Genomic DNA, 21970 nt, shown 5'->3' on the forward strand with positions numbered 1-21970 from the left:
CCTCGTCTCGGTGGGTCGGGGTCGTCGTTGTCGTCTTCTTCTAATTCTTCTTCTTCTTCATAGTCTTTGTCTTCATCGTCATCGTTATAATCATCGGCGAGGACATCTTCTTCTTTTTCTTCATCATCATCATCATCATCATCATCGGCGAGGACGTCTTCTTCTTCTTCTGCATAGTCTTTGTCTTCTTCGTCATCGTTGTAGTCGTGATCGTCGGCTACATCTGCGTCACGAGTTTCGCCGACAGCGCTGCGGCCGCGATCGCGCCCAGGATCATGAACGCCACCTGCAGCGCGGCCGGCGTCGTCCTCTTGCCAAATCTCCCAAGTCCCCCGCCCCGGGTCGGCGCCTGCTTCTTCTTCCTCTCCCTCTCGGCGGTTCGACTCGCCTTGCGAGCCGCCGTCCTGGCAGAGTTGAGACGCCATTTCGTAACCGCGATCCTCTTCCCCGAAATACCTATCCACCCCATCGTTTTCGTCCTCCTGATCCTCCGAGTGGCGCTCCTCCTCCTCGTCTGCGAGAGTTCGGGCCGTCGGGTCGTCGTCTCTTTGGCTCCCACGGTCTAGTGCGTGACATTGTCTTCTTCGTCTTCTTCTTTCTCGTTGGCGCCTTGTTGCCATCCGTTGCCGTTGTTGCCGTCGTTGTCGTCGTTGTAGCCCGGACATCGCCTCTGTAACCCGTAACCCCGACGCGCTTAGTACCCGCCATCCGCGTTCTTATCATCTCTCCGCGCGACGCGCTGTGCTTTCGCCGGGGTGTTTCTCGGCCACCTTTTACAAGACTCTATCGTCCGCGCTTGCACGTGTGCTCTCTGTCAAACTCACGTCTCTCTCTCTCTCTCTCTCTCTCTCTCTCTCTCATCCCATCCCATCCCCTCGGGGGGGGGGATCTCGCAACCCCTCCCTCCCTTCCTCCCGACCTCCCTCCCTCCCTCCCTCCGCGGGGGACCCGCATCCCCCGGTCCCGCCCTCCCATCCCGTCCCATCCCCTCGGGGGGGATCTCGCGACCCTGTCCTCCCTCCCTCCGCGGGGGACCCGCATCCCCCGACCCCGCCCTCACTTCCCATCCCGTCCCATCCCCTCGGGGGGGGGGGGGGATCTCGCGACCTCGACCTCCTCCCTCCCTCCATCCCTCCCTCCCATCCCATCCCGTCCCATCCCCTCGGGGGGGGGGGGGGGCCCGATCTCGTGACCCCGTCCTCCCTCCCTCCATCCCTCCCTCCCATCCCCTCGGGGGGGATCTCGCGACCCCGTCCTCCCTCCCTCCCTCCCTACATCCCTCCCTCCGCGGGGGACCCGCATCCCCCGACCCCGCAGCTCTCCCCCCTGGCGGGTGTATCAGGGTTAAGTATTTTTATTCATCTTTAGGCATGGCTTTTATTTTTTGAATCTTTTGAAACATGTACTTTTCAAAGAGTTTTTTACATTTCCACTTAGGTGGAAAACATCATCTTTAGAGTGGGTGGCAGGGTATGGAGTGACACATCAGTGTCCAATGTAGTGGTTTATATGCAAGTATATCATCAACACTGACACAAATAGAAGAAAACAGCCTTTGAATAGCTGTCCACTGTAGTGACCGCTATGCATGAAAGGTTGAATGAATAACTTTTCACAGTGGCAACTTTCCTTTCTTTTTCCAGGTGCATATCTTTTCTCTGGAAACTTTTCCAGTAGTCATTCCATTCCCAAGTATGACCATAAAACTAAAGAAAAAACAGATTAACTCAGCTGGTAGGTTGTGCCAAACACCTTGGAGAACTAACCACAGATGTTCTGTGGATGTAGGCGTCCTCACATCCTTCTGTCTCTTCATGTTATTCCAGACACACTCCATGATTTTGAGATCAGGGCTCTGTGGGGGCCATACGACCACTCCCAGTACTTCTTGTTCTTCTATACACTGTACATGGTTCTATTACAGACTGGCTGCATGTTTGGAGTTGTTGTCCTGCTGCTAAATACATTTGGGGCCAATAAACATTCATTTATATGTCTGAAAGCATTCTTTGTTTATATACTTTTTCTCACCTGCCTAAAACCTTTGCACAGTATTGTATGTTACTAATAATTCAATATAACCACACAATGACAACTATTTCAGTACAGGTGTCCAACATAAACTCACAGACATTTTAAATTCAGGAAATGAATAACAAAACAAAAAAAATGTAGTATAGCATGATACAATGTATGAATCAGAATAGCAACTGCACAACTGCTAACACACTGTACAGTTAATTTCATCTATTCTATATAGATGTTGAGTTGTAATTTTAGATTAATTAGGTTAATGGTTTTTGTGTTTGTTTGTTTTTGCTAACTGGATCTCTTTTCTGTAAGAGAAATCCAAAAGTTATTCAGTAACATTTCAATTCTGATATGGCTTCACCTAAATCAGATTGTACTTGTTGCTAATGTGTAGAGATGTTAAGTCAAAGACCTTCTGAGACGACATTTCTGAACACCATGATCTTACAAAGTCGACAGCAATCAAGTAGTGATGCATTCAGTTTTTACTCTAATCAGTAAAATGGGTCACTGATGCAGACAGACCAAAGATCCAGCTCAAAATGTTTATTCAGATGAACAGATCAGAAACATTTCCAAATGTCAGACAGCTTAGAAGCAGAGCCATACCCTGATAACATCCATCGCTCCATGTGACATTTCACACAAAAACACCACAACATACAAGAACTGATGCCAGCTTTAAAGCCAGGAAATCAGGAAAGAATCAGCTGGAGCAGAAGTGAGTTTACTTCAAAGCCTGTGTTGTTAACATGCTGACTCCAGGCTCACTTCTACGTCTCAGCATTTAGCTCTTGTCACCCAGAGTGTGCTTGTCAAACAGGTACTCTGCCATCTTGTTGTTGTGGGCATCCATGCGGGTGAGGTTAGTGATGTGGTCACCCAGCTTCTTGATGGACTTCACCTGCTCATCCAGGTAGTGGCTCTCCAGGAAGTCACACAGCTGGGAAAACAAACTACAGTTAACATTTGATGATTTGTCAAACATACACAGCATGAACTAGTTCAGTCTTTAACCCCAAACTCTTCCCTCCAACTCCCACTTACATGAGGGTCATTATGCTGAGAAGCCAGCTTGTGCAGGTCCAGCAGAGCCTGGTTGACATTCTTCTCCAGCTGCAGAGCACACTGCATGGCCTCCAGCCCGCTGCCCCACTCATCACGCTCTGGTTTCTGCACAACAAACAATTCTGTTAGAGACTGAACACTTGTTTTAAGCTCTGTATACACATTACACACTAACGCTAACAACAAGAGAACAAGTGTCATAACACTGCTCATTAATCCCAGTTTCTGTGTTAGAGACACAGTCAGGTATGTCACAGCAGGACTGGTTCAGTTTGTACACACCTTGATGTCCTGGAGTAAGATGCGACCTCCTCTCTTGTTCTGGAAGGACAGCAGCTTGTCAGCGTGCTCCCTCTCCTCATGGCTGTTCTCCTTGAAGAAGTGGGAGAAGCCTGGCAGGGCCACATCATCACGGTCAAAGTAGAAGGCCTGACAAATCAGACACAGGTTATTAGTACACAGCACCAATTCTTCTGCAAATACAGCATCGTGACAAACAGTTATGGAGACAGACATGATTCATGATGGACAGTTCAGCTGGTTTAGACCGAGGTAACTGCTGAACTCGAGACTAAGACCCCACTCTGCTGCTAGTTCAACAATTCAAACTTGACACCCACCAACACAGAATCTTGCACTGTGCAGGGTTGCTGCAAGTATGAGTGGAGCAGCAAATGCTCTCCAGGTCTGTTGTCCATTAAACATACAATTAACTGAGAAAAATATATAACTGTCAAAACATCTGTTGAAATTTCATGATTCAGTTTCACATTGTGACCTTTAAACTTTCACCTAAGAGCACAAGTCAATATCTAACACTGTTAAAAAATAATCTGTCATTTGTTAAAAAGCTGCATTAACACAATACATCTTAGTGTGCTACAATTACATCCCTGTTCTAGCTGCGCCATTTAACCTTAATATTCATAATAAAATGATTTTACATTTAAACAGCACACAGTGCCGTCATTTCAAAATAGTAAACATTCCTCAGAAAAGAGTCTGCTTTGATGATGGACTCTTTCTGTGTTCTCACCATAGAAGTGTAGGTGTAAGACGCAAGCAGCTCCATGTTCACCATCCGGTTGATGGCGGCCTCGCAGTCGCGGTGGTAGTTCTGACGCACTTGGGACTCCATTTCGGCTGGCGTTTCTTGTGCTTTTTATTAACAAAAACGGTGCAAAAATAAAGCTTTACGTTGAAGTTATCTGTAGCTGAAATATAAAGTTGGATGAAGTCAAGAAGTTCCGTTCAAACACTGTTGAAGCAACAACTCCTCAAAGATTCCTCCCCTGGTGTGAAACGGCACACTCGCGGGTCCCTGTATTTATACTCCACCGGAAGTGCTCGTGCAAGATGTGACGTATGTTTCCACCAATCACTGAGCCGAGGCGTCTGTACCAGCTGTGACACAGGATGAAGTTGCATTTTTTTTTCTCCTCCCGATTCTTGGAAAACTCGTCATTAACTTTAATGTTTAATGTGACCTGCTGGCAGATAGTCAGGTGCAATGACAAAGCATTTTCTTTATTTCAACAGATAACAAGCAAAATATGTAAAATATATAAAGATTAATCTCAAAATGCTATATGAAGAATTCTTTTTGCACATGAGTGATATGCACATGCACATGGTACAATATTCATTCATTTTTTTAAATATGTACAATACAAGTCTTGAGCCAAACCTCATTTATTTTGTAACACATGGCTGTTGACTGTTGATAATGGTATTTACCACAGTCCCAATAAGAGAACGAGGAAGAGACAGAGCAAGGTGAAATTCATGTGGTCAGAAAATAGATAGAGGGACATAATTAGGAGGGGACATATTCAAGGATTCAGCTAAAATGAATGTCTCCTATAACCACAAGTCAGTCCTAATAGCTAAAGTGTAGCTTTTAATTTTCACATGCTGCATTGCAGTGCATGCATATTATACGTATGCGTGATATTTTCAGAGAAAAGTTCTCTACTGGGGTTCTACGAGGTTTTTAAGATAAGATGGACCTTATTATTCGAAGTATACAGCTAAGACACAGTTTGTGAGAAGACTGTTAAATTAAATTCTGGATTTAACAGTAGGGATGGGTATCATTTAGGTTTTATCCGATACCGGTGCCAAACCGGTACTTTTGAAATGGTGCCAGTGCTTAAACGGTGCTCGAACCGGTGCTTAAAGAATGGAGAACACAAACTTTGTCCAAAAACCTCTCATGTTCAGCTGTTTGTTTTTTTTTGTAAAAAGATAACAATGTTAGCCTTTTCTGCAGCTATGGGGCATATATGGCATCACTCTTGGCTGGAAGCAGTGCTTAAACAATGGAAAAAAAACACAAACTTTGTCCAAAAACCTCTCATGTTTAACTGTTTTCCACTTTTTCTTTGGTCATTTTAGCCTTTTTGGCCAGGGTGAAGGGAGTATCTGCCATCAAACAAGAAGACAGCCGCATGTAGCTATGATGATGTTTGCTAGTTCACCTTACATGCATTAATGTAATAACGTGGTTAGCCTACTCAACGTAAATTACACTCGAACAACATTAAGCGACTCACACAGAGAAGAACGGCTGCTGCTGCATCATCATTTCTGCTACACTGGCAGGGCTAGGGGCCAGGACTCTGTTCTTCAGGTTTTTGGGGGATGTTGCAACCCACCCGCAGTAGATGTGCACGGTGTGAGGTCTCGCAGCAAGCTATCAAATACGGCGCATTTTTCGGCTTTTAAAAAAAACGCTATGCGTTGCCAGGTGTTTCATCAGATTCTTGGTGTTACCTCCTTTGACAGTATCAGCTTAAAGCACTTGTTGCAGGCTGCTGAGTTTGCATCTTTTGCTGTGAAGTACAGCCAGACTTTTGACCGCTTCGCCTTGGGCATTTTTAATCTGTAGCTCTGCTCTAACTGAACGTACGTACCTGGCCCCGCCTACTATCCTGGGAAACGTAAAATGATTGGCTAGAAGTGTATCACAGCTCAGGAAAAAAAAGCACCGAAATAAAGCACCGAAATGTGCGCTGCTTTTCGGTCTGGTTACTACCGTTTATGTCAGAACCAGTGCCATCAAGGCACCGGACACCGGTACCCATCCCTATTTAACAGTGTGCCAATAAAGAGAAGCCAGTATGGGAAAAATCTGCTCTCTTTTTCTGGACACTGTTAGCACTCTCTGTTACACCACTGCTTTGACCAGGACTCATTTCAAGGACACAGAAAAGTCACAGTTAACAGTTTATTTGCAGGAATGAAGTCAACACGAAAAAGGACAAAGCAGACTAGCTTTACAGCATCACTCTGGTACAAAATGTTTCTAATTTTAGAAATAAGGCAAATACATGAAAACAGTCCTACATAGTTATTTAATAATCACATTGAAGGAAATATCCTGGTCACAAATACAGGGAGTGCAGAATTATTAGGCAAATGAGAATTTTGTCCACATCATCCTCTTCATGCATGTTGTCTTACTCCAAGCTGTTCAGGCTCGAAAGCCTACTACCAATTAAGCATATTAGGTGATGTGCATCTCTGTAATGAGAAGGGGTGTGGTCTAATGACATCAACACCCTATATCAGGTGTGCATAATTATTAGGCAACGTCCTTTCCTTTGGCAAAATGGGTCAAAAGAAGGACTTGACAGGCTCAGAAAAGTCAAAAATAGTGAGATATCTTGCAGAGGGATGCAGCAGTCTCAAAATTGCAAAGCTTCTGAAGCGTGATCATCGGCCAATCAAGCGTTTCATTCAAAATAGTCAACAGGGTCGCAAGAAGCGTGTGGAAAAACCAAGGCGCAAAATAACTGCCCATGAACTGAGAAAAGTCAAGCGTGCAGCTGCCAAGATGCCACTTGCCACCAGTTTGGCCATATTTCAGAGCTGCAACATCACTGGAGTGCCCAAAAGCACAAGGTGTGCAATACTCAGAGACATGGCCAAGGTAAGAAAGGCTGAAAGACGACCACCACTGAACAAGACACACAAGCTGAAACGTCAAGACTGGGCCAAGAAACATCTCAAGACTGGTTTTTTTAAGGTTTTATGGACTGATGAAATGAGAGTGAGTCTTGATGGGCCAGATGGATGGGCCCGTGGCTGGATTGGTAAAGGGCAGAGAGCTCCAGTCCGACTCAGACGCCAGCAAGGTGGAGGTGGAGTACTGGTTTGGGCTGGTATCATCAAAGATGAGCTTGTGGGGCCTTTTCGGGTTGAGGATGGAGTCAAGCTCAACTCCCAGTCCTACTGCCAGTTTCTGGAAGACACCTTCTTCAAGCAGTGGTACAGGAAGAAGTCTGCATCCTTCAAGAAAAACATGATTTTCATGCAGGACAATGCTCCATCACACGCGTCCAAGTACTCCACAGCGTGGCTGGCAAGAAAGGGTATAAAAGAAGAAAAACTAATGACATGGCCTCCTTGTTCACCTGATCTGAACCCCATTGAGAACCTGTGGTCCATCATCAAATGTGAGATTTACAAGGAGGGAAAACAGTACACCTCTCTGAACAGTGTCTGGGAGGCTGTGGTTGCTGCTGCACGCAATGTTGATGGTGAACAGATCAAAACACTGACAGAATCCATGGATGGCAGGCTTTTGAGTGTCCTTGCAAAGAAAGGTGGCTATATTGGTCGCTGATTTGTTTTTGTTTTGTTTTTGAATGTCAGAAATGTATATTTGTGAATGTGGAGATGTTATATTGGTGTCACTGGTAAAAATAAATCATTGAAATGGGTATATATTTGTTTTTTTGTTAAGTTGCCTAATAATTCTGCACAGTAATAGTCACCTGCACACACAGATATCCCCCTAAAATAGCTAAAACTAAAAACAAACTAAAAACTACTTCCAAAAACATTCAGCTTTGATATTAATGAGTTTTTTGGGTTCATTGAGAACATGGTTGTTGTTCAATAATAACATTATTCCTCAAAAATACAACTTGCCTAATAATTCTGCACTCCCTGTACTTTTAGATCACCCAGGTCTTTATAGTTTATTTATTTATATAGCACATTTAATTACAACAGGAGCTTTGACCAAAGTGCTGTACAAGAATACAAAATACCTAATAAAATAACTTAGAATATTGATAGCAAACATCAAATATGAATTAACAAACAACTCTCATGCTGTATTAAAAGCCAGTAAATAAAAATGTTTTTTAAGATAAGATTTAAAAAGATTGACAGTGGGAGCCTGTCTGATGTATAGGGGTAAATTATTCCACAGCTTAGGCGCTATGACTGCAAACGCTCGATCGCCTCTATGAACCAGCCTCGACCTTGGTACGGCTAAAAGCAAAAGATCACTTGATCTAAGAGATCTAAGGGGGGTATAAGTCTGCAAGAGGTCAGACAAATACCCGGGAGCCTGTCCATTCAGGGCTTTGTAAGTCAACAATAAAATTTTAAAATTAATTCTGAAGTGGACAGGGAGCCAATGAAGAGAGGCAAGCACCGGGGAAATGTGTTCACATCTTTTAGTACGTGTCAGAAGACGAGCTGCAGCATTCTGGACCAACTGCAGCCTTGCCAGGCCGGTCTGGCTGACTCCAGCATATAAGGAGTTACAATAGTCCAGCTGGGATATAATGGAAGCATGAATCGCCCGTTCAAAGTTTTTAAAATATAAAAAAAAAATCTCACCTTAGATAAAAGCTAGGGGTGCAACAATACACAAAATTCACGGTTCGGTTCGGTTCGATACTTTGGTGTCACGGTTCGATATTTTTTCGATACAAAAAAAATGTTCATGCCTTTTTAATTTGTCATTTATTAAATTTTCACGGCACATTCCGCACCACATCTCTGTGCGTTCATCATTTGTTTGAAGCCAGCTCACCTCCTGCAACTACTTTTCCGAGAATACGTGCTTCTTTTGTGGTTCGGACTCCTTCTGACATTTCTTTGGAGGTGGAGGAACATCACAGTAATTGCTTAAAGGAGCTTGCTTCTTCGACATCTTTAAGAGTTCTAATCAAATGTCTGTCCTCCTCCTGAAAATCTTATGTATGCAAACACGCGTTGCAACTTCTTATCTTGTGCCCGTTTTTTATTTTGACAGCAAATGCGCACCTGCGGACCACTTATGTGCAGCCCTGGTTATTTCGCTTGTCATATTGCAGCCACAGAAATTCTTTTGTCCATGAAACCATAAAGCTGCACTTTCTTTTTGCCTTATAGTCTGATTTGTCATAACTTTTCCGTTTTGTGGTAAGTTTTTCTTTGGCTGTCACTTCTTCACCCTGACCTGTCTTATTTGGCTCAGCAGAACTAAAATATTGTGGCGAGCTCAGACAAGGAGGAGACGGAGGTATCGTTCGGTCTTGCTTCCCGTGAGCTAGCCAGGGAGCACAGCCGTTTATTGACATCTGCAGAAGAACACTGCCGCTAGCTAACTGCTCAGCGCGGCAACAGCACAGCAACAACAACAACAACAACAACACCACCACACAGGGCGCCCTCTGACCCCGGAAGGACACACCGTCGCAGCGAGAGGGCGTCACCCGTCACTATGGCAACATAAACAAAACATAACTGTACAAACAGAACCCCGAACAGCCCTGATCCGCTACAATATATATCCTGCTGCTTTTACACACGCACTCACATAATGCTCAGCGATTCTCTGCACGATCAACCTCTCATATGTTTAAGCTGCGGGAGATTTTACTTGTCATGTTTGCATAGTAAGCTAACGATTGATAAGACAACGTCAGAGGAATTGGTGCGCAAATTATCATCACTCACCAATCAGTGCTGTCGCTCTCTATACACAGTTCGCGCGATTGCAAAGTGAAAGCAAAAAAACAAGCGCAAATTCAAACGCGATTTTAATATGTCACATATTGACAGTGGCTCACCGATGCCAATGACATAATTACCCAGCTACATTTCCAAAAGAATGCAAAAGCATTGACATAGATTTTTCCTTCCTACAATAGCCCGACGGGCAGGGTAGCCGTCTGAAAAAAATCGCTAGCCCCAGGACGTCGGGCTAGCGATTTTGCGAGCCCTGTATCTGATTGAGGAATCACTCATCTTTGGAAAAGAGAGTTTATTACAGAGAAATGCCTCTTTCCAAAATAAAAGCTATACTATCCGCTTCTTCTGGGCTATATTCTCAGCAGCATAAGGAGAATCATGTGCTAACAGCTGTCTAAATGACTCGGCTAAAGTTAGTAGCATGCTTGTTGTTTTTGTCTTTGCACTAGGATGATGTCGGCGTAAATGTGCAGTCATATTCGTTGTGTTCCCACTAGTGCTTTCAGGTTAATCTCGTTGAAATGACCTTAACGCCACAACACGGCAAATCTCCGTTAACGAGCTACCGCCGATCGCCCCGTGCATGGGGCTAGACGGCCAACACGTTAACAAGCTAACTGCGCTAACACACTAGTTCCCACCCATGTAATTGAGCATTGCATGGCACATCCAACATACTGTTTTACTTTAGTCCATGACTCGCTTACCTTCAGGGTCATACGTCACATGAAAACCAAAATAATTCCAAACGCCAGATCTGAATGAGGGTGGGGGGGGTCCATGTTGCAAGGAGAGCTTAACTTCTGTCTTGCTAGCTTGCCCTGCGCTCTTCCTTCTGACTATGCTGTCTGTGTTGAGCACTCAGTGGATCTGCGCTCGACAGTGCAGCCTAGGTGGAGTAGTCGAACGCAGATTCACTGAGCGCTCAACACAGACAGCATCGTCAGAAGGAAAGTTGATAAAATAAATTACAAATGTTGTATTGTTCGATACATATGCGTACCGAACCGAAAGCACTGTATCGAACGGTTCAATATCGATACGAATATCGTTGCACCCCTAATAAAAGCCTCAGTTTGAAGAAAGACCACTGTATGACTGAGCTAATCTGTTTTTCAAAGGTGAAATTGCTGTCAAATATAACCCCCACATTTTTGGCATGCGATTTGATAAAAAGCTCAAGACTGTGCAGGTTAAAATGGGAGGTGCTGGGATTGCCACTTGGTCCAAAAATTATCACTTTGGTTTTGTTCTCATTGAAGTTAAGGAAGTTAGAGGCCATCCAAGATTTAACTTCACAGAGACACTGAAGTAAGGGTTCTAGTGAGGCAGGACTGTTTCCCTTCAATTGAAGATAGATCTGAGTGTCATCAGCATATGAATGAAAACAAATGTTTTATTTTCTAAAAATTAGACCTAGACGCAGCATATAAATGGAGAATAAAATTGGCCCCAGTATAGATCCCTGGGGAACACCACAAGTAAGGGGAGCTGAGGAAGAGATAAAATCTCCAAAGCTCACAGAGAAGGTCCTGTCAGACAAGTATGACCTGAACCACTCTAATGGAGTGCCCTTTACGCCACAATGTTCCAAACGTGAGATTAAGATGCTGTGGTCAACAGTATCGAAGGCAGCGGTCAGATCCAAAAGCAGAAGCACAGCTGAATCACCTTAATCGGTGGCTTCCGGCGCCGCTCCAAGCTGGCAGCCAGTATCAGCAGCTCCAACCTGACCAAGTCCTTTTTTCTCTTTAATATATGTTTCTCTGTTGTTTTGTGTTTATTGTTTTTGTTTTTCTATTGTGGACTGCTGTCCCCCACAATGGAGCTCAGAATTCTATCGACAATGGTGTTCTTTTACGGTGTCTTTGTCCGGAGAGCGCGTGGAGGTCTGACCTCCCATTGTTTACAGCAGGGATCAGCTGTTAACCCTCGGAGCCTCCGCTGCCCTGCCTACCGCCGAGCAAGCTAACATCCCCCGCGAGGTGAGGAGGAAGAGACGCGGTACTCGGGCCGGGATCGGGCATCGCAGTAAAGTTAGGAGGTACCGGCCAGCGATTCCATCTATTATTATGGGGAATGTGAGATCTCTCCCCAATAAAGTAGACGAACTGGCAGCCCTTACCCGACATCAGAGGAGCTACAGGGAGTGCAGCCTGATGTGCTTCACAGAGTCGTGGCTAACTGCGCTAACTCCGGACTCACACGTAAACATGGATGATTTTCATCTGATCTGGGCCGACAGAACAACGGAGAGTGGTAAGAAGGGAGGTGGGGGTCTGGCTGTGTTTGTGAACGATAGATGGTGTAACTCTGGGCATTTATCTATCAAAGAGACGCTATGCTGTAAGGACATTGAGCTGCTAGCGGTTAGCCTGAGACCGTACTATCTACCGCGAGAGTTTACACACGTGATTATGATAGCCGTGTATGTCCCGCCTTCTGCTAGCGCTGCAGCAGCCTGTGAGGTCCTGCACACTGTAACCAGCAGACTCCAAACACAGCACCCTCAGGCCCTTTTCCTGATCTCTGGGGACTTTAATCACATCTCCCTGTCCTCCACTCTCCCCACCTTCACCCAGTATGTTACCTGCCACACCAGAGACAATAAAACATTGCCAACACCAAGGAGGCATACAGCTCATCACCTCTCCCTCCCCTGGGGGGCTCAGATCACAATCTGGTTCATCTCCAGCCTGTGTATAAACCTCTAGTACACAGGGAACCAGTAGTGAAACGCACAGTAAGGAAATGGTCGGCAGAGACTGAAGAGGCCCTGAGGGACTGTTTCCGTTCTACTGTGTGGGACGACCTCTGCAGCCCCCTGGAGGATGACCTCAACAGCATCACAGACTGCATTACGGATTACATGAACTTCTGTGTGGACAACACCGTACCCATCAAAAAGGTACGGTGTTTTTCTAACAACAAGCCATGGATAAATCCTGAAATTAAGGCTCTCCTCAAGGAGAATAAGAGTCTTTAGATCTGGAGACAAACAGGAGCTGAGAGCTGTCCAGAAGAAGCTGAAATGGAAGATAAGGAAAGGGAAGGAAAACTACAGCAGGAAGATGGAAGAGCAGCTGCAACAGGACAACATCAGAGGGGTTTGGAACAGCCTGAAGACAATCTCAGGACAAAAACCAACCCCCCAGGCTGCAGGAGACTTGGGGTGGGTGAATGACCTAAATAAATATTTTAATAGGTTTGATCAAACACCCACCCCTCCCCCAGCATCGTCCCCCCTGCTGCAATCTCCCTCATCTTTAGGGCCTGCCTGTCCTTCATCTCAGGACTTCACACCTCTCAGCTTCACACCCACCCCCGGCTTCTGTGGACTCCAACATACACCCCCCTCCCCCGAAACCCCCTCTCTCCATCTCAGCACTTCAAGTGAGGAACGAGCTTCGCAAGATCAAGGTGCGTAAGGCTGCAAGTAGGGCTGGGCGATATGACCCAAAATTCATATCTCGATATTTTTTAGCTGGATGGCGATATAAGATATATATCTCGATTTTTTTTTTAAAGCCATAAGTTAAGAACAAAAAGAGAGTTCTTAGTCACACTGTGTCCCAGATGTCACACGGGCACTTTTATTTACATACAGCGTAGATGTACATGAAGAAATTACTCAAAAATAAATTATCAGCATTTATTAAATAATCATGAATCATAAATAAAAGAAAATGTTGTTTTTGTGCTAAACAAAGAGCTCACAATTGTGCAGTCAAAATGTAAACTAATAGACGCTGAGCGTAATAACAAAGAGACAGATTTCACAGCTGCACCACGTCTCTGAACAGGTGCCGTTTGTGGTCCTTATACACACACAGTACGTATCACTCCGCGAGGCTCCTCCTCGGTAGCCGTAATCCTCCGACAATCCATCAAGCGGTGCAGCTCCGTAGCTTAGCAAAGTCATATTAAAAATTTTTTTGACAGATTGCTGAGCGCTGTGTACCACATAAAATCGGTTTGCGGTCAGAAAGCACAACCAGAATTCATACATGAGGCGCACTGTCGATTTTTGAGAAAATGAAAGGATTTTAGGCCGTGCAGCCCCTCCTGGCTGCATGTCGTTAGCGCGGTTAGCTCGCTAACACGTTGACGCCGTCCAGCCCCACGCACGGTAACTCGCTAACGGAGATTTTCCGCTTTCATCTAGTCATTGCCTGCAGGTGAAGCTATGGGGGAGGCGGAGTTGTGTTCAGTGAAGGAGAGGCGAGGCCGAGTAACGTTGAGTAGAGACATAAGTGGACGAAAGAGAGGCAAACCTGCGGCTCCACAAGTATAATTATAACGTAACATAGACTATATCGATATAAACGATATTGTCACATCTTATATCTCGTATGAAAATATATCGATATTTTTAAAAAACTCGATATATCGCCCAGCCCTAGCTGCAAGTCCAGATGACATCAGCTCCAGGCTCCTGAGATGCTGCGCAGATGAACTGTGTGGCGTCATAGGATATCTGTTCAACCTGAGCCTGTCACTGGGGAAAGTTCCACAGCTGTGGAAGACCTCCTGTGTGGTACCAGTACCAAAGACCTCCCATCCCAAGGATGTCAGCAGCTACAGGCCGGTAGCCCTGACATCACATTTGATGAAGACCCTCGAGAGGTTGGTTCTAAACCATCTGCACCCCCTGGTGAGGTCTTCATTGGATCCGCTGCAGTTTGCTTACCAGCCACAGGGAACTGTGCTGGCACCGTTCCTCTTCACCCTCTACACCGCAGACTTCTCCATCCACTCCCCACGCTGCCACCTACAGAAGTTCTCTGACGACTCTGCCATAGTCGCCTCATCACAGGTGAGGACAACTCAGAGTACAGACAGTGGACTCTGGACTTTGTGGACTGGTGTCAGCAGAACCACCTGCTGATCAACGCCGGGAAAACCAAGGAGTTGGTGGTGGACTTCCGGAGACGCAGACCCACCACACTGACACCGGTGAACATCCAGGGAGTGGACATTGAGATAGTGGACTCTTATAGGTACCTGGGTGTTCACCTGAATAATAAACTGGACTGGAGCCACAACACTGATGCTTTACAGGAAGGGTCAGAGCAGACGCTACCTGCTGAGGCAGCTGAGGTCATTTGGAGTCCAGGGAGCGCTTTTAAAGACCTTCTATGACTCTGTGGTGGCATTTGTCATTTTTTTACAGTGTTGTATGTTTGAGCAGCAGTTTGTTGGCAGCTGAGAGGAAGAGGTTGGATAAACTCATCAGGAAGGCCAGCTCTGTTCTGGGATGCACCCTGGACCCAGTGCAGGTGGTGGGAGACAGAAGGACTCTGGCCAAAATAACATCTGTGATGGACAGAGTCTCCCACCCCATGCATGTAAATGTTGCTGCAGAGCTGCTTCAGTGACAGACTGCTGCATCCTCGATGCATGAAGGAGCGTTTCTGCAGGTCCTTCCTCCCTGCAGCTGTCAGACTGCACAATCACAACTGCTCCCAACAAACATAAATGTTTACGTCAGCGCTGTAACTGCAATAAGTTAATTAACCGATTCGCACTACAACCTGGTTTGCCTCTTATCTGTAGTTATTTTTATTTAATTTAATAACTGTACCTGAGCTAAGGCTGCTATTAAAAATAGCTAAAATGTCAGAGATGACAACCTTAAAAATCTTTTAGCGGATTTATTTTACCAAGTGGATCATCATGGCCTTGCCATATTGGTCCATTTGATTGACCTTTATTATAATTATGAATTTATTTTATTTTCAGTTGCTACAAACGGGACAGACATGACTGGGGGATAGGACAGGGAGAAAGAATGAAAGAAAGAGAGGGAGAGAAAGAAAACCAAAGGGGAGAAGAGACGGTGAGAAGGGGGAGAAGAAAGAAGAAAAAAAAAACACCTGGGTCACCTGTATGGAGAAAAAAAACAGAAGAGAAAGCAAACAACAAAGAGCAACATAATAAAAAAAACGGAACCATCACAAACTAGCTAGCAGTAGATATCAGTAGATACTAAATAATAAACGATATTGTGCAGCACGCAAGATAGACAGCGCACAATGTGCTTTGAAGCAGCAGCCAAGAAAGCTGTAGTCCGCGTCTGTGAATACCCGTGTGTACACCTGTGTGCATACCTGTGTGGATCAGCACGCTTGCATTCCAAAGGTTTCTCCATGTAACGATCTGCTAGGGAGTGTGGGGGGGCCACAGCCCCGTCCTCCAGGGCATGAAGCAGGTATGGAGGAGATCAAAACTCCAGACATCCAGAGGCCCCCAGAACACAAGAGACCAAGGAAGACCAACAGAGGGGCAGCCGCGCCACTGTCCCAGTAAGAGCTGAGGAGAGTCCCAGATGAGGGCTCACTCAGCAGCCGCGGAGCAGAAGCCAGGGGGAGTTGCAGTGACGCGCCCGTGAGCTCCGCCGGCAGCCAGCTGTGCCTGAGTGACCGAGCCCCAGGCCGAGAGGCCGGGGGCACCCCGCCTCCGAAGTGGCCCGAGCGAGCCCCAGGCTCCAGGCCCCGATAAGCGGCCGCCAAGGAGTGAGCCGGTGTGTACCCGGACGCCCACCCCCACACACAAAGAACCACCAACGCACCGATGTCTGAGGGAGTCCACCACTGGCAGGGGAAGTGGTGGTGGGTGGAGATAGGCCTCCAAACCTTGGAGGGCCTGAGATGTCCACAGAGAGGTGGCGTCTGATACCCAACCTGACATATAGACACAGACATACAGGCACACACAGACACAAACATCCATTCCCACCCTCATGCTCTCATATGCACTTACTCCACACTCAACCAACGTGGAGACAGACATAAAGAGACGCTGTACACACGATCACACTCCCCAAGCGTACTCTACGAACCGGGTCTAGGTACCCTTGCCCCTGGAGGGGGAACTGCACCCAGACCCAGGTGGTGTTACCCTTTTCCCTGCGGTGGGGAGAGGCAGACCGCCCCGACTCCACAGCAGCAGGGAGGCCCCACACTCCAGACCGCAGTCGGACGGCCAACTCCTCCTAGCCCCCCCGCTCCAGCAGGCCGCAGAGAACAGGGGTGAGAGAAGACTCCAAACCTCCCTCCACCCGCTCATTGTAGTGTTGATGCATGTGTGTTCTAAGGTGCATTTAAAACCCAGGAGGGCATGGAGCTACCTGCCAGAGAGCAGCAGGTAAGCACATAGTCCCTCCTGCTAGCCCTCAATGTCTACGTGTATTCAAAATTGAGAGGTGGGCAACGACGCCAGGGGTGGGGTGTACACCCTGATGGTACTTTGGACTCCGTGATTGTGCCCACCCCCAAGATCCTATATGTATGTGTAATGAGAGTGTGAGTAATGTGAATGTCTAAGTTGTGGGATAAAATTGAGGCAGAGGCAGCCAGAAGGGGACAGAGGGGGGGTAGCCTCCTCTGCACCCTGGTGACATACCCCTACTCCAAGGTCCTGCATGTGTGGGTGGTTGTGGTGGAGCGGGAAGAGGGAGGCAGCTGGAGATGGGGAGGGAAGGAAGGGAGGGGCAAGTGACCCCATCTTTTTTCCACTTACGTTCAACCTTCCTGCACCCTCGTCTGGCTGAACGAGTGGCCTTATTTATCCATGGGTCTGATTGTGGTTTCGAGCTCATACTTTTAAAAGGAGCGACCTCATCAAGGACAGTTTTGCAGTTTTGCATCATAAAAATTAACTGTCATTTCCTCAGTACCAAAGCCAAGGGGAGATCTTAAAACTTTTTTAAAACCAATAGAAAATTGTTCTGTTGCAGACAGTGTTGGGTAAGTTACTTTAAAAAAGTAATTAATTACTAATTACTTAATCAATATTGTATTTAAAATACTTATCTAATTACTGTATCTGAAAAGTAACTTAATTACTCAATAAGTAATTTAACTAAATACTTCTTAAAATCCCTACAAACCTTGAGTGGACAAACAATAGAAATTAAACTCTTTAAATAATAAATAATTTTTTTTAAAGACGGAGACTCTACAGCAGCGGTCCCCGACCTTTTTTGCGCCACGGACCGGTTTGTGCCCGACAATATTTTCACGGACTGGCGTTTAAGGTGTTGTGGATAAATACAACAAAATTAGTACCGGTACCGAAAAAAAGAAGATTTATTAATAACACACGTGAAAAGACCCAGGAAAACAGAGTTAACGGGGAAAAAAAAACGATAACAAAATAACGCTAAAAACCGATAAAAACCCTGAAAACCATACATTTCACACCCGAGTCTCACTCTCACGGACCGGTCCGTGGCCCGGGGGTTGGGGACCGCTGCTCTACAGTACGCAGCGGTAGCATCTCTTCACTCATAAAAATTAGTCATTGGATGAACTCAATTTGACTGATGGCAGGTTTTCCACGTAATACATTTATTTTGGTTCAACCAAATCTACATACATCATGACAATTTAATTAAATTGAGTCAGTAGAACACAATTTAAAAGGAAAAAAATTACATTAATAAGATGTGAAAGGTTTTGGTTGGTTCAACTCAATACAATGTCATTCATTTGAGCTAGATTTTCTTTCGAATTGAAATGATTATTTTAAGTTCAACTAAATCATAATTTTAATTACCAGAAAACTAATTTAATTATTAAAATAATGACAAAATAAATTTGTTTTTTCAACTCAGTTTTATTCACTTGAATTAAAAGCAGAAACAGAATATTTTGTGAATAAACATACATTTCACATGGTCAAATTAACCTTAACAAAATCAAAGTGCTCACAAAAAAGTGCCTTACATTTGAAATGAATATCAAATCTGAAAAGCACACACCTTTGTATTACTAGGCAAGACTGAAAACAAACTGGAATTTGTAAAATCCGATTTCACGTAAGAATCATTGTATATATATTTATAGTGACACTTGCAGGTAGGTTTTCAGCAAATTCACAATGATAACCTACTAAACATTGCAATTCACACCATATTATGCCAGTCACTGAACATTTTAAACAACCCAAAAATACTTAAATACAAATATATAATGTATATATATATATATATATATATATATATATATATATATATATATATATATATATATATATATATATATATATATATATATATATATATATATATATATATATATAAAAGATTTTCATTAAGAACATTTTGTGTTACCAAAGGGGAGGTATTTTAATAAAAAAAACCTTTATTTCTCTAATTCAAACTTTTACAAGCTTATAAGAACGGGAACACCAACTTTAAAACACTGGAAGACACCAAACTTGTCAACATTTGTTTTGTCTCTTCGAAAATCCCAAACGCAATTAAAAGGAAGATGCTGGTTACAACCATTGAATTTTTTTTGAGCTAAATTCTCACAGTCCTTTTATCCATTTATAGTAGTATAGATTAAAGGTTACATCACTCACAACAGAACAGCAGACAAAAATAGACAACTTCTATTTTTCAAATAAAGGGGGAAAAAAAGGTCACAGTTTGAACAAAAGAGATAAAAAGGCCAAAATCAAATTTTGTGCTGGGGTCTTGTTTGCCTAAGCAAACATCTTCAATTTCATTTGTTGCATTTGTACTGAGCCTTTGTCCATCCAGATTCATTAAATTCTTCTGACATAACTCGAAAGTGTACTTGAGGTCATTTGGATAGCTCAGATCAAGTGCATAAATCAGTCCAAAGAGAACGATGAATGACATGATGACACTACCGAGGTTGTTCATAACTGTAGTACCTTCAATGACAACTGCAACATCCTCTGGCTCCTGAATGCCTTCTCTTCTGATGGTGTAAATACCCATGACAGTTGCTGCAGTGGATCTCAACTGTTCATCCTCAGTGGAGGAGGTCTGAAAAACAGGATGTTTCAGGTTTAAGGGCTCTGTCACTTGGAAGGGGAAATATTATGCAAAACTCAGCTTTGTATCCTTTTGTGCTGAAACATGGGTCTCTACTGCCTCTATAAACACTCCAAACATGAATAAAACCCATCAATCTGTTCTCTATCAATAGTTTGGGCTAAGGTATTATGTACCTCCCTTTGGGAGGGGCTTGAAATAGAGGAGCAGCTCCTCAAGTGTCTATAGGTGTAGGTGTGTGTGTGTGTGTGTGTGTGGGGGGGGGGGGGGGGGGGGCTGGGTCAATTTCCCTTATTTCATGACAATTGGGGACCTTTTGAAACAGCTTGTTTTAGGCACATTATTCCGGAAACCAGAGGATCGCTGTAACGCCAGTGACACTAGTCAGTGTCTCGATGCAATCTGCTGGGTTCCTTATATAGAAGACTTTTTACTAATTGGCATAATTAACTGAATTTCATTGGAGTGTTTACTTTATGAAGTGCCTTGAGATGACTGTTGTTGTGATATACCGCTATATAAATAAACTGAATTTAAACACTGACAGAAAGTGGATGAATGTTTTCTTCACATTTACCGTGTTTATAGAGGCAGTAGATACCTACATGGCAGCCCCAAAAAAATGAACAATTGAATTTTTACTGAATCTGTCCCCTTAAAAGGTGCTCTCCAGTGCAAGTTTCAACAATGACTATTAAGAGTAATACATATTTCATAATTATATTGTCTCTTTTGAATATATGAGCATTTTGCGTGCGATGAACCTAACTCAAATTGAATCTAGAAAAGAAAGTGTGATAAGCGTACCAGATACTCCTTGAACAGTAGGTCTGGATCTTCATTAAAGTAGATCACCAGGCTTTTAAGAGTATGCTCCCTCTTTATGTCGATGTCATCACACTAATGCAAGGGTGGAAAAAAAATGGTGAAAAAAATGGAATTGATTGATTGCATTTAATTGATGGGTTTATCATTAGTACCGACCAAACTACTGATCGCCATGATATCCTTGATCTTTTGGCCCTTTGCTCCTTTGCTCCCCTCAAAAATTTGCATCAGCTTGTCTGTTAAATTGTCCAGCTGAGCCAAGAACTTCGCCTGCAGGGGTTTTGTAGTGATCTGCAGGAAGTCTGCATTCACCTGGAAATAAAACATACATAAATATAGTAAACTAGAAGTTTAAATACAGACTGCTGAATCAACACACTGAAAGTTGCTAAACATTTGAACCATCAGTGAAGTTTGTCAAGACCTAAACTGTTTTTAGCTGAGTTTAGGAATATATCGCCACCTGTTGCTTTGGCATGTTCCTAGCAGCGTTTTCCTTCATTTTTGCGTTTACCTGTGGACGGGATTATTTTTTAAAACGAAAACGGAAAATCTCCGTTTTCAAAAATACCTGTGTAAGTGTGGACGTAGCCGAAATCTTTTATAATAATAAATAGGTTTGAACATCACGGGAGTGCGCATTGTGCTGCCTGCAGTTACTCTTCCGGCCACATGGTTCGCTTTTGGTAGCACCCTCAGTAAACTATGTAGTGCTTTTAAAGACACCTCAAAACGATACTTTCTACTAGAAAATGGCATATAATAATAAACACAGAATACCATATTTTTAGATTATAAAAAGAAAACAGTAAGAAAGAAGTTAGCTATAGGACATCATCTTTCATTGAGCACAATGGCTAGCTGCTAATAAGCTAGCACACGTTCCGACTTAAAAGTTGGCAGCTACACAATTTCTCCTCTAAAACAAGGCACTTTTGAAAAGACCTGGCTATATTGTCAAAAAAAATAGTATTCAAGCAGAGAAGAGAATGGTAGCACCACCAAAAGTTCAAAAAACAACTGTTACAAGCTTCTATGATAAATAGCATTGCCATAGATTTAGCTGATAAAGAAATACACAATTGGATATATGAAAAAATAATATTTTACCTTACCTGAAGGTGTAGTTTTATCCAAAAAGTACAGAAAGGCCAAGAGCAGCTGCATTCATTTAGGTGATCCTGAAAGAGCGCAAAATTTTCAAAGAAGGCGGACCGTTGTGTAACTCAATAACTTTGTGTTCTTGTAACAAAGACTGCTTTGAGAGAAAATAATTTAGGTTCACCACACGAATAATAATTGCAGTAATGCTGGAGTGCTACATTTGCGTTGAATGAGATTAAAAAAAATGTTTAAGCTTAAAGAGGGGCTTGAATTTATTTCTTTGAGTTTACAAATACTTAATTGCAAAAATGTACTCCTCCTACCCCCAGTGCCCCAACAAACTCATTCATTTTGTGTTCAGAATCAGCC

At 44.0% G+C, this 21970-nt stretch overlaps 2 protein-coding genes and 1 pseudogene across 2 annotated transcripts; 1 reads left to right on the forward strand and 2 right to left on the reverse strand.

The window, feature by feature from the left end:
* Positions 1-2562: 2562 nt before the first annotated feature.
* LOC146670801 (ferritin, middle subunit-like) lies at positions 2563-4292 on the reverse strand. Its single transcript, XM_085402884.1, has 4 exons — positions 4136-4292; positions 3382-3528; positions 3079-3204; positions 2563-2974 (listed from the first exon to the last, which is right to left on the reverse strand). The coding sequence occupies exons 1-4, from the start codon at positions 4235-4237 to the stop codon at positions 2819-2821; spliced, it is 531 nt and encodes a 176-aa protein (XP_085259010.1). The 5' UTR covers positions 4238-4292; the 3' UTR covers positions 2563-2818.
* Positions 4293-12472: 8180 nt separating this feature from the next.
* LOC146670802 (uncharacterized) lies at positions 12473-14746 on the forward strand (annotated as a pseudogene).
* A 4187-nt stretch (positions 14747-18933) lies between these two features.
* On the reverse strand, positions 18934-21700 carry LOC146670803 (uncharacterized). Its single transcript, XM_085402886.1, has 4 exons — positions 21613-21700; positions 20654-20809; positions 20477-20569; positions 18934-19660 (listed from the first exon to the last, which is right to left on the reverse strand). The coding sequence occupies exons 2-4, from the start codon at positions 20723-20725 to the stop codon at positions 19265-19267; spliced, it is 561 nt and encodes a 186-aa protein (XP_085259012.1). The 5' UTR covers positions 20726-20809; positions 21613-21700; the 3' UTR covers positions 18934-19264.
* Between the last annotated feature and the right edge of the window lie 270 nt (positions 21701-21970).

The sequence above is a fragment of the Rhamphochromis longiceps genome, linkage group LG4 (genome assembly GCF_057381845.1).
Source record: "Rhamphochromis longiceps isolate RC_006_pf linkage group LG4, R_longiceps_female_GT1.1, whole genome shotgun sequence".
NCBI classification, from domain to species: Eukaryota; Metazoa; Chordata; class Actinopteri; order Cichliformes; family Cichlidae; genus Rhamphochromis; species Rhamphochromis longiceps.